The sequence below is a fragment of the Anomaloglossus baeobatrachus genome, chromosome 2 (genome assembly GCF_048569485.1).
Source record: "Anomaloglossus baeobatrachus isolate aAnoBae1 chromosome 2, aAnoBae1.hap1, whole genome shotgun sequence".
NCBI lineage: Eukaryota > Metazoa > Chordata > Amphibia > Anura > Aromobatidae > Anomaloglossus > Anomaloglossus baeobatrachus.
In genome coordinates, this window is record NC_134354.1 from 149,601,816 (window position 1) to 149,614,784 (window position 12,969).

Below are 12,969 nucleotides of genomic sequence, written 5' to 3' on the forward strand. Positions count from 1 at the left end.
CTGCCGCAGGAGCAAGGAACAATATCGGACCATCGCGTCAGCGTAGTTATGGAATTCGCCGACGCTGCACCGATGATACGATTACGACGCTTTTGCGATCGTTAATCGTATCATCTAGGATTTACACACTACGATGTTGAGAGCGACACAGGAAGTGCGTCACTTTCGACATGACCCCACCTGCGATGTCGTAGTGTGCAAAGCCCGCCTTAGGATAGCACATATTAGATGAAGTGGGTGGAGGGTTAGGAAAGAGAAACTGTAGGCAGCAATTTAACCATCCTGACACCGAATAGGAGTCTCAGGATGGTGGATTGCAGGAGTGTGTAGGCTCATAAGGGTGCTTTACACGCTGCGACATCGCTAGCGATAGTACCCGCCCCCGTCGTTCGTGCGACATTTGGTGATTGCTGCCGTAGCGAACATTATCACTACGGCAGCGTTACACGCACATACCTTTTCAGCGACGTCGCTGTGACCACCGAACAATCCCTCCTTCAAGGGGGAGGTGCGTTCGGCGTCATAGCGATGTCACTGCGGCGTCACTAAGCGGCCGCCCAATAGCAGAGGAGGGGTGGAGATGAGCGGCCGGAACATGCCGCCCACCTCCTTCCTTCCTCATTGCTGGTAGACGCAGGTAAGGAGATGTTCGTCGTTCCTTCGGCGTCACACAGAGATGTGTGACGCCGCAGGAATGACGAACAACCAGCGGCATGCACCACCAACGATATTATGACAAGGAGCGACGTGTCAACGATCAACGATTTTTGATGTTTTTGCGATCGTTGATCGTCGCTCCTTGGTGTCACACGCTGCGATGTCGCTAACGGCGCCGGATATGCGTCACTAACGACATGACCCCGACGATATATCGTTAGCAATATCAAAGCGTGTAAAGCACCCTTTAGTCTCAGCATGGTGCTTTGCAGTAGGAGTGTGTAGGCTCTTAAGGGTGCTTTACAAGCTATGACATCACAAGCGATTGCTAGCGATGTTGTGCGCGATAGCACCCGCCCCCGTCATTCGTACGACATTTGGTGCTTGCTGCCGTAGCAAACATTATCGCTACAGCAGCATCACACGCACATACCTTGTCAGCGACGTCGCTGTGACCGCCGAACAATCCCTCCCTCAAGGGGGAGGTGCGTTCGGTGTCATGGCGACGTCACTGCGGCGTCACTAAGCAGCCGCCCAATAGAAGCTGAGTGGCGGAGATGACGGCCGCCCACCTCCTTCCTTCCACATTACCGGTGGACGCAGGTAAGGAGATGTTCGTCGTTCCTGCGGTGTCACACATAGCGATGTGTGATGCCGCAGGAACGACGAACAACATTATACCTGTGGCAGCAGCGATATTAAGGAAAGGAGCGACGTGTCAACGATCACTGTTTTTGAACGATTTTGCGGTCGTTGATGTCGCTTCTTGGTGTCACACGCTGCGATGTCGCTAACGGCGCCAGATGTGCGTCACTAACGACATGACCCCGACGATATATCGTTAGCGATGTCGCAGCATGTAAAGCACCCTTTAGTCTCAGGATGGTGCTTTGCAGGGGGAGCGTGTAGGCTCTTAAGGGTGCTTTACACGCTGTGACATCGCTAACGATATATCGTCGGGGTCACGTCATTAGTGGCGCACATCCGGCTTCATTAGCGACATCGCAGCGTGTGACACCAAGGAGCAACAATCGCAAAAATGTCAAAAATCATTAATCGCTGACACGTAGCTCCTTTTCATAATATCGTTGGTGGTGCATGCCGCTGGTTGTTCGTTGTTCCTGCAGCAGCACACATCGCTATGTGTGATGCCGCAGGAACGACGAACATCTCCTTACCTGCGTCCACCAGCAATGAGGAAGGAAGGAGGAGGGCTGCATGTTTCGGCCGCTCATCTCCGCCCCTCCTCTGCTATTGGACGGCCGCTTAGAGACGCCGCTATGACGCCGAACGCACCTCCCCCTTGAAGGAGGGATTGTTCGGTGTCTCCAGCGACGTCGCTGAAAAGGTAAGTGCGTGTGACGCTGCCATAGTGATAATGTTTGCTACGGCAGCGATCACCAAATGTTGCACAAACGACGGGGGCTAGCGATATCGCAGCGTGTAAAGCACCCTTTACACTATTTACTGTTATAATACATATATTTATACCAGAAAACATTACTGTTACTACCTTTTCCAAACAATGTAAACGTACCAGTAATTTGAATGCTATCCACCCATAGAATTCTCAGTTTGATATGTATAGGTTAAATTCTGTACTATCAGATATACTAAAGTGTTGAAGCACCTGTCCAGAAACCAGTTGATTTGTGTGACCTTACTTGCACTAAGTATAGTAATTCTCTAAGGGCACCCCCAGCGGAGCTGTACTCTGCACATCGCTTCCACACCCTGGTGGATTTTGGTAATGGTTAGTCACTGGAGACCTTAATAATTGAACTAGCAAGCTTGCCAGCGGCAGAGGATATGAACCTCAGTGTTAGTAGACTGCTTGAAGTACATACATTTATAAAACCATTATATTTCATATTCTAGATTAACAGTTCTGAAAAAAAAAATAATATATTGGTACATAAACACCACAATACATTATTACATTGCCAGATGATGTTTCGGAAAAGAATGGAGTATATAGTGGAAGTATGATTAGTACATATAAATGAAGTACCTTATAGAATATTAGAAGTAGATCCTCCAACTTTCCATGTAGGTCACCTAATCAAAAATGGGTAGATGTATAAACAATAGTGACAGCAATGTCTAGATTACTTATTTTTGTAGTCCAAAATATTATATAAAGGGTCTCTGATACCCCAAACCTGCACTTCAAACTAATTATATAGCCTTGTAAGAGATGGAGCAACAATAAAAAGTGATATTTTCCATTTTAAATCTATTCCTATGTTGCCTCAAAGTCAACTTTATTTTAATATACAAATGAGCATGCTCAGTGTACCCCTGGTGTGGCTAAATGCAGTGCACAATTGCACCTACTTATTTAGATTATAGCTGAGTGGCAGGCGGTAAGGTCTGAGAATGATTTGTACTCTGTCCGCATTGAAGTGATAGCAGAGGAGACGAACAATGCCAGCAGCAAGGACAGCGTTATTTATGTGTCCTCTCCTGCACAGGGACAGTGTGAATATAAGGCAATGTGCACACGATGCAGATATGGTGCAGAAATTTTCTGCATCATATCTGCACCTTCTGGCAGAAAAAAATAATCAAAAACATGAGTTTTTGTGCCATGCATTTTTTTTAATGAAGTCAATGGGTGGAAGAGCTAAAAAATACAGGGATAGAGGTAACAACAATTGACATGCTGCAGATTATTTTCTGCACCAAATCTAGAAGGAAAAATAAGCAATATGTGCACAGCAATTCAGAATTCTCATTGACTTTGCTGGCATAACAATAGGCATGCAGATTTGGGCCACAATCTGCACCAAATCTGCACCCAAAAATGCATTGTGCTCACATAGAGATAAATAGAGGTTTATCTTCAGACATTGCTGGCTCTAAGTAAGGGGTGCTTCACACATAGCGAGATCGCTACCGAAATCGCTGCTACGGCACGGTTTTGGTGACGCAACAGTGACCTCATTAGCGATCTCGCTGTGTTTGACACTGAGCAGTGATCTGGCCCCTGCTGCGAGATCGCTGCTCGTTACACACAGCCCTGGTTTGTGTTCTTCAAAGGCGCTCTCCCGCTGTGACACACAGATCGCTGTGTGTGACAGCGAGAGAGCAACGAAGTGAAGCAAGCGGAGAACAGGAGCCGGCATCTGGCAGCTGTGGTAAGCTGTAACCAGGGTAAACATCGGGTAACCAAGGTGGTTACCCGATATTTACCTTAGTTACCAGCCTCCGCAGCTCTCACGCTGCCTGTGCTGCCGGCTCCGGCTCTCTGCACATGTAGCTGCAGTACACATCGGGTTAATTAACCCGATGTGTACTGTAGCTAGGAGAGCAGGGAGCCAGCGCTAAGCAGTGTGCGCGGCTCCCTGCTCTCTGCACATGTAGCTGCAGTACACATCGGGTTAATTAACCCGATGTATACTGTAGCTAGGAGAGCAAGGAACCAGCGCTAAGCAGTGTGCGTGGCTCCCTGCTCTCGCGGTTATGATCGCTGCTTCGGCTGCTGTGTTTGACAGCTAAGCAGCGATCATAACAGCGACTTACAAGGTCGCTGTTACGTCACAGAAAATGGTGACGTAACAGCGACCTCGTTGTCGCTGTCGCTTAGTGTGAACCAGCCCTAAGCCAGTGCTGTTAATCAGTACAGAAGGTTGGTTGTTATCTAAATAAGTAAGTGGAACGAAGCACCGAGGCATTTAGGCTATGTGCGCACAGTAAGTTTTTCGCGGCGTTTTTGCGTGTTTTTCGGGTGCATTTTTGGCCTCAAAACTGCATGACTTTGCTTCCCCAGCAAAGTCTATGAGTTTTCATTTTTGCTGTTCGCACACAACTTTTTTTTTAAGCTGCTTTTTTGAGCTTGAAAAAAAAAATGGACATGAACAAAACGCACAAAAACGCAGCGTCAAAAAAACGCAGTGTGTGAACTTAGCCTTAGGCTGTGTCCGCACTTTGCGTTGTCCTACTTGCAGTTCAAAACGCACCCTCTGGCAGTAATTGATTTTGCCAAAGTTGCTTTTGCCCACAAAATAGCGCTAAAAACGCATGCGTATTTACCGCGTTTTAGCCACGTTTTTTGCGCTTTTACATGCTTTTCAATTGCGTTTTGAAAGATGCGTTTTGAACATAAAGACACTGTTAAATAAAGTTTAAATAGTCAAACACAATGAAAAAAGGGGAAAAAAGGAACACATAAATATTGAAATGATAAAGAAAATAGTTATATTTCATAGAATTATAGCGGTTTTTAACTATTTAGCAGTAAAATAGCATTAAATTTATATTTTTCATTCATTTAAATGTCGGACTATGTGTGTGTGTAAAGGGACATATTATTCCATTATTTTGAAGTCAGCAAAGCATGCGTTTATGTAGTCCAAAATGCCTTGTTTCTGTAGCTAAAAAGCAGGTTAAACACTAGAATTTTGATATTTCTTGCTTTTTGCTACTTCTCATTGACTTCAATGTTAGCAAAACGCAGCCCAAATGGCAAAAACAATTGACATGCTGCTTCTTTGAAAGCATGGTTTTTGCCACAAAATATGCCAATTAAATGCTGTGTTTGGAAGCGCAAAGTGCGGACTAGAAATCCACATGTTCCATAGACTTTGCTGGAAAAATCAAAACGCATGCCTTTTGGCATGAAAACGCTGCAGTTCAAAATGGACCTAAAAAGCAGCTGAAACGCAGGTGGAAACGGAAGGTGCGGACACAGCCTAAGTCACACCAAGGGTGCACTGACCTTCATTTGCATACCACAATAAAGGTTGGGTTTATTTCAGCAACAGAGTAATTTAAAAACTTTAAGAACATTTTTTATTATTGCTGTTTCCTACAGGGCAATGTGGTTACTTTTAAATGTAAAATTGGGGCGACCACTCTCTTGAAAAAGGTATTTCTATTCTTAATTGATAAGATATATCGTCAGGATAAACCATAACATTATGATTAGTGGTGTCCCATAGGAGGGACCAGAAAATGAAGCCATAGAAGTTATGTTAGCAGTTTCTTTTTCAGTTCTCCTGCACAGCAAAACAGCAATACCCCGAGGAATGGTGAGCTTTCAGATTGGATTAGTAAGGTGGGGTTCAGATGACCGTTAAAATAATAGAGCCAGTCACATCTGCAAATTGCAAAGTATGAAAAGCTCTTTTATATACAGCTTTAAGAAAGAAGCTCAATACTGTTCCTTTATTCTACATCTCATCCTATGAAGTACGACACATGTATAGAATGCTACGTGATTACCAATCCTGTTATAACAATGTCATTACAATCCTCTCTTCTGCATAGTATACTCACCACATACCGTGATCTGTTTGGAGTAGGATGTCGTTAAATGAACAACATTTGGCATTTGTTTTAGGAACTTTTTGATTTCGTGAAAGAGCTGAAGAACATACCGGGCATGAAGAATCTGGAATATGAATAATTGTAATTTAGATGTAATTATGTCATACCATATTTTCCACTACAATAATATGTTGCATACTGTATTGTTTATAGATATATAACCAATGGAAGGATCTGGGATTTATACTGTGTTAACCTATTCACTGCCAATAATTTCTTTAATATAAAAGGACAATAAACGAGTGTCGAGATTACCCTGTCTCAGCGATCATGTGCCATACATACCAACATCACTGCGAGGCCAGCGATTAGCTTCATCAGTTATTTGTTTTTTATAATTTCTTCACATCCATAATTAGGGAAATATCTTTAAAATCTAAAACCGTCCTGTAGAGTACAGTTTAATATGCAACAGTGCCACAGCCATGATTGCTCGTAGGAGCGCTTGTTGCCGAAAATTGGCCTGTCTCTCTCAACAAGCCCGCCAATCACCCGACGAATAAATACAATCGTTGTTCTCCGTAGCATATCGTCCTGTGTAACCTCTATGTGCTGCTGATAACAAGATATTCTATATACACAGAACAATCATTTTAAGGATTGTTTTGTGCACACAGAATTGTGGTTGGCGTGTAGTAATAGGATATTAAATGACTGCTTGTAGTCGATCAACGGTCGTTTAATAACCAGTGTAAATGCACTTATAGAATAGGTGACAAAAAAAAGTTATTTGGAAAACTACTTTAACCCCTTTGGCGTCAAAGTTAGAGATAAGCCAACCTGAACTGTAAAGGTCGGGGTTCGTACTGAACACTGGGTGCCCTGTCTCTGTATGAGTTCAGGTGCTGTTCAGATGCTAACCACTTAATCCGAGCATCGTGGTGCTCGGGTACGCTCTGTGCTCGGCCCACTGAGAGCCACTTGCAGTCTCTGAACGGCTTTTACTGGTGGTAAAATCAACGATGTAGTATATCGAAAAAAAAGTGCTGCACTCTGTCCCCTGGAAATGCTCTTTTTATGGCTTGCTGTATGCAGGAAGAGAGACTTCCATTATACGAGGTGCTGCTGCTAAGTCTTTGGCTTTGTGATCTTTTTTTGTTTCTATGGTAACAAATGTTCCATCACATGAAAGCCTTATGTGTCTAACATATGTTTTCAAAATTCTGTGTTTGTTGCTTATGGTAACAGTGTTCTACGCACGCGGAAAAACAAAATGGCGGAGTCTAAAGCGATATTCACAGCAACTGAGAGCAGAGGAGTAATAAAATTCTTGTTTCTGCAAGGAAACTCCGAGAAGGATATTCATGATGATATGTTGCAGACATTGGGGGATCAATGCCCTTCATATTCCACAGTGAGGAACTGGGTTGCCAAATTTAAAACAAGCCACTTCAGCACCAATGATGAGGAATGTCCTGGATGACCAAGAGTGGTGGTTGTTCCGGAGATTGTCGATGCTGTGCACAACCTCATACTGGAGAATCGACAAATTTCATCTAACGCAATAACAAACATCATGGAGATTTCCCGCGAACGTGTTTGTGTCATTATCCATGAACATTTGGACATGAGGAAGCTATCTACACAGTGGGTGTCCAAATGTTTGACAACAGATCAGAGAAGCATGCGAGTAAAAACTTCCCGGTCCATTTGTCAGCGTTTCCGGACTGATAAGAACTTTCTGCTAGTGGACTACCTTCAAAAGGGTTCCACCATCAATGCAAGTTATTAGATTGAACTTTTGAACCAATTGAAGGCAGCTTTGAAGGCCAAAATGCGTGGCAAGCTGTCCAAAGCAATCTTGTTCCTGCAAGACAACGTTCACACTGCACAAGCGACCACTGCAAAACTGGCAGAGCTGGGCTTCCAGCTGGTTGACCACCCACCTTATTGACCATATCAAGCTCCCTCCGACTATCATCTGTTTCCAAAACTGAAGAAACACCTCAAGGGTACTATATTTCACACCATTTCTGATGCCATGGCTGCTACGGATGCCTGGTTTGAGGCACAACCGAAATCCTTTTTGCTAGGCTTATAGAACTTGGAATACCAATGTAAGAAGTGTGTTGACATAAGTGGAGAGTATGTGGAATAAATGTAAAGTTTCATCATCCTTTCTTGTTTCTTGCTGGTTAAAGCCAAAGACTTATCAGCAGCCCCTCGTACTCGTTACTCGAGTCGTGTCCGTTAGTTCGGGTCCTCATTAACTTATATGGGGTTTTGGGTGTGGGAACATGTTTAGGTCAAGTCTGAGTCCTGAAACAAACTTTTAACTAAAGTCAGGCCAGACGCGGCAAGCCCTAACATCCACGGGTCCGCACATCTCTAGTCACAGTAAATATTGGCTTTTATGTCAAGCCGTTTTATTTTTTTGCCTTTTTTATTGTTGTGATCCATAATTTTTTATCTTTTCGGCAATCTTGTCATATGGGGACTTGTTTTTCTTATCTGAATCTGGATGAACAGTTACGTCATTTTGCAGGAAATGGTTAAGAATGGATGGATCAAGTAAGCTCTGCCATTTGCAATTTCCATGGACCTACTGATCTGATCAGCTTACCTTTTCTTGTTTGAAAGCATGGAGAAGAATATTCGTGTCAGACACAGATAATGGAAATGAGAGCCGTGGTCCGTCATACGAATCAGGAACTTCAATTGTTTCATAGTCCAAAAGCTTCTTTTGTCCTTCTATGGAATTACTGAGTATGTCAGAAATTAAGTCTGGAAAAATCAAGCATTTATGTCACATGTATTATGTCCTAAACCTTTTGTTTCACACTTTAGAATTTGATACATGCTGTTACACTTGGTATAGGGGAATACCAGACAAATGGTGAAAGGGGAAAGGAAAACCCTCTCTCTCGGAAAGGGGGAAGATGGTGACCCATGGAAAGACCTACTGCTGGCCCCTGGCTCCACTGACATTCCTAGATAGGTTTTGCACCTATGCACCGAGCAGCATACCTGGCCCTTGCTGACCCTGAACTGGGCTCTAGGTAATGACCAGATGGTATGAGCACTAGTCAACCCACTAAGTCCTAAGAACACCCAGGGAAAACAAACAGGGAAATGCAAACAGACAACGTATCTGAAAGATGACTTTGGGAAAATGACAGCAATATACAACGAGTTTCCAGGAGAGTAAAAGCCAACTGCTTGCAAAGTGTACAGCTTAGGAGTAAAACTCTATCACCGGCAACAGACCAAAGGGAAATGTAAGTATTTAAAGACACAGGGAGTGGGGATAGGGATTTGCAGTTGAAAAGGTCAAGATGTCTGCAGGGTCTTAAAGAGAAAGAGTTAACCCTCATAGAGAAGATACCTAGAACTCCATTCATACCAAAGAAGAGAGAATGGAAATCAAAGAGCAGTTTGTGCAGCCAAACGCAGTGACTTTCTGCAGCCAGACACCACAGGGTTGCCTGTCAGTCATGACACACTCATGACACATGCTTTCACGTACTCTAAGGCGGGCTTTACACGTTGCAACATCGCTAGCAATTGCTAGCGATGTCCAGCGCGATAGCACCCGCCCCTGTCACACATGCGTTATGTGGTGATTGCTGCCGTAGTGAATATTATCGCTACGGCAGCTTCACACGCACATACCTGCTCGACGACGTCGCTGTGACTGCCGAACTATCCCCCCTTCAAGTGGGAAGTGTGTTCGGCGCCACAGCGACGTCACCGCAACGTCACTAATCGGCCGGCCAATAGAAGTGGAGGGGCGAAGATGAGCGGGACATAACATCCCGCTCACCTTCTCCCTTCCGCATTGCTGTCGGAACGCAGGTAAGAAGATGTTTGTCGCTCCTGCGGGTTTACACACAGCGATGTGTGGTGCTGCAGGAGCAACAAACAACATCGTACCTGCGGTCGACCTGACATTATGAAAATGAACGACGCTACACAGATCACCGATTTTCGTCGCTTTTGCGATCGTTTATCATCGCACCTAGGCTTTACACGTTGCAATATCGCTACCGGAGCCGGATGTGCGTCACTAACCACGTGACCCCGACGATATTTCGGAAGCAATGTCGCAACGTGTAAAGGAGTATATGTAGACGTTGACTTTTAGACCTGTGTGAACCTTCTGAGTTTTACTGGAAGAAGATGCTCCTGGACAATCCGGCATTTTTGGTTGTGAAGCGCCTTTTTGGCATCTATTTGTTTGCTTTATGTGCTATCTCTGGCCACCAGCATTTATTTAAGCTTCCATTGAAAAAAGTAGTGAGCAGCTTCTGTGACTGAAGAATGGTTAGGCTGCTTCATTTAACCACCTGAAACCTTTGGATTCCTGAAGAGTTTATAAGAAACTCAAAAGCCTAAAAATATGCACAGAAAGTGGTTTTTTTTACATATTAGTGTATATCGTCATTCATGTTAACGTTTTTCAGACAGTTTACAGAGTGTATCCACCTGAAAAAGATGTGGTCGATACTTTCAGACTAGCCTCAACAATGAAGATCTTCATAGCAGCTTCAATGCTGTGTTTGCTACTTCATTTTGAATATTTATTAAGTATCAGCTCAAAGGAACATTCATTAAAAATGCAGTTTGATAAATTTGGTTTATTATTAGACTGTGAAGTCAAATTAACACCATCTATTAGATGGCTTGCTTTGTGCCAGAAATTTGTGCCAAGATTATTGCACATTTTTTGCTCAATGTCACATTACATTACAGCCATTTCTGACAAACAATGCTTGTTTCATCCCCATTTCATGACCATTTCATTCTCTTTGACAGCTGGGGAGGTCAGGTGAGAGAATGGCTATGCCCATCAATTTCACCACTTGTGCTAGTGTTTCTTAAAACAGAAATGCTGCTCCAGTTCTTGACTGGAATAGCGTATCTGACGAGGAGCTCGGAGGTGCACACCACTGAGAAGATCCAGCAACTTCATTATGTGATGTAAACCTCTTAATGAATTCAGCATATCATTGTCCAGCGAGCCCCTCATTACGACTGGTGTGTGTGGCGCCCGTCTTAATGAATTGGCCCTAAAGTGCAAGAAACGAAAGGCAGCTGTTTTGGCACAAATTACTCCAGCATTTTGCTGCATTTTGCTTCTTAATGCTCCAATGTTTCTGTTCAAGGTTCCTACAGCCACTGGACCTCAACAAAACTGGTTTGTTTTTTGGCTGTAATTAATCCTATATTGCCAAGCATTTTAACATGCCTTTCTGTGCTACAAGCATGATATCAACAGCTTCTTCAGAATAAGACATATCTGGTAATTCTTACCTGGGCCTGGGTGTTGCTCATTCATCTGTGCATAGTGATCCATCATGAACGTAAAAAAATTGGAAAGCTGGAAAACAATATAGGTTGAATGTATGATCAGTGAAATAAGACCTATAGCTGTCTGAATGCAAAACATTCCATAAACCTTTTAAACAAACTTTAGTCTGAGACATGATATAAACATATGAATAATGTTTCCTAGTTTCCGCCTTAAGTCTATGTAAAGTTGCAGGTCCGCTTCAGTCATACCCTGACTTCAATATTTTCTACATGACCATGTACGATGGTCTGCCCTGGATGATGACAGTTATCCAGTTGATGATGAACAGTTAATTCGTTACCAGTTACTCAACCTTACTGAGTGACCCTTTAACAAGGTCATAGACCCTCACTATCCGTAGGAGGCCTACCAAGCAAGACTGCTCCAAATGGCTGTTAGCTCACGGGTCCACCTACTGTGCCGCTACAGGTCACTAAGGCTATGTGCGCACGTTGCATAGTGTCCATGCTGAAAAATCTGCAGCGATTTGGCAGTGCATGTGCGCTTCAAATCGCTGCAGAAAGACTGCGTAATGGATGCAGAATAGATGCCGATTTCATGCGCTCTGGATGCTGCCTCTCCCATAGACAGAGTGGGAGCAGCATCCAAAGCGCACCAAATAAGTGATATGTTACTTTTTTTGAGAGCAGCAATTTGGATCAAAATTTCAGCATGCAAATCACTGCGCTCTCAAACGCAACGTGCGGATGGATTATGCACAATCTTCATATACTGGGGACGCAGGACACATGCGTTTACGTTGCAGTGCCATATGCAGGGTAAACGCATGAAATTACGCTACGTGGCACATAGCCTAACACTCTACTCATGTCCTTCCATCCTAGCACTTTATGCCATCTCACACTAGCCCAAGACCTGCAGCCAGCCCTACATGGGCCTGCACTGATGCTGGACTCTTGGCGACCATCAACATTAAAAGGGCTCGGAGGTGCTGAAATATGTTGCATTCTGTAAACTGTTGAAACTTATTGTTGATGAGTTAGTTTGTCCAAACTAAGAAAAACGCTGCCCGTAACTAAAATAAATATATACTCACCCTCTGTTTGAGCGCTGTGTTCCTGATGATCCACAGTGGTATACTGTTTACATTGGCTGCAGACAATCACTGGACTCAGCAAAATGAAGTCCAAGGCCACAAAGACCATTGAAGACATCAGTTGTGGTATACAGGACTGACGTCTGCAGTAACCCATGACAGTATAGCTATGGTGGACATCATAGTCTAAGAACTGGAATAATGGGAGCTTATATATTTAATTATTTTAGCAGTATCACTGCCTGTGGTCATGTTTTTGCTTAGCTGGGACAATCTTTTAACATGTAGGATAGCACATATAAATAAAAATGTTACTGACCTGAAGCTGGGTCTGCTCTTCTGCATACTCTATAGACTGAAAAATATTAAGTGTGTAACGCCGTCTCATTTCTAATCTCGCCATGTAGCAACGATACCATCTCTGTATCAGAACTGCAGCTTTAATTACTGGTTGAAACAAAAAGAAAAGATTTATTAGGTAGAAAACTAAGCTAATTATTAGAGATGAGCAGTTTGATTCTCAGGTCAGTATACATCTCCACGGCAGCTGAGCTTCACTTCTGCACCCAGTATCTTCAATCCAGCAACCTGGATGCCTCTGGCACTTACTAGGCCCCACAACGTCATGGTG

General features: G+C 43.7%; 1 protein-coding gene across 1 annotated transcript in view; it reads right to left on the reverse strand.

The window, feature by feature from the left end:
• PPEF1 (protein phosphatase with EF-hand domain 1) overlaps positions 1-12,760 on the reverse strand; it is an 81,694-nt gene extending 68,934 nt beyond the window's left edge. Inside the window, exons 1-5 of the mRNA XM_075333423.1 lie at positions 12,658-12,760; positions 11,242-11,308; positions 8,552-8,712; positions 5,938-6,052; positions 2,669-2,715 (exon numbers count right to left, since the gene is read on the reverse strand). Of these exons, the coding sequence (XP_075189538.1) occupies positions 2,669-2,715; positions 5,938-6,052; positions 8,552-8,712; positions 11,242-11,308; positions 12,658-12,741 (474 nt within the window). The 5' untranslated portion in view covers positions 12,742-12,760. The remainder of the gene's footprint in view (positions 1-2,668; positions 2,716-5,937; positions 6,053-8,551; positions 8,713-11,241; positions 11,309-12,657) is intronic.
• Between the last annotated feature and the right edge of the window lie 209 nt (positions 12,761-12,969).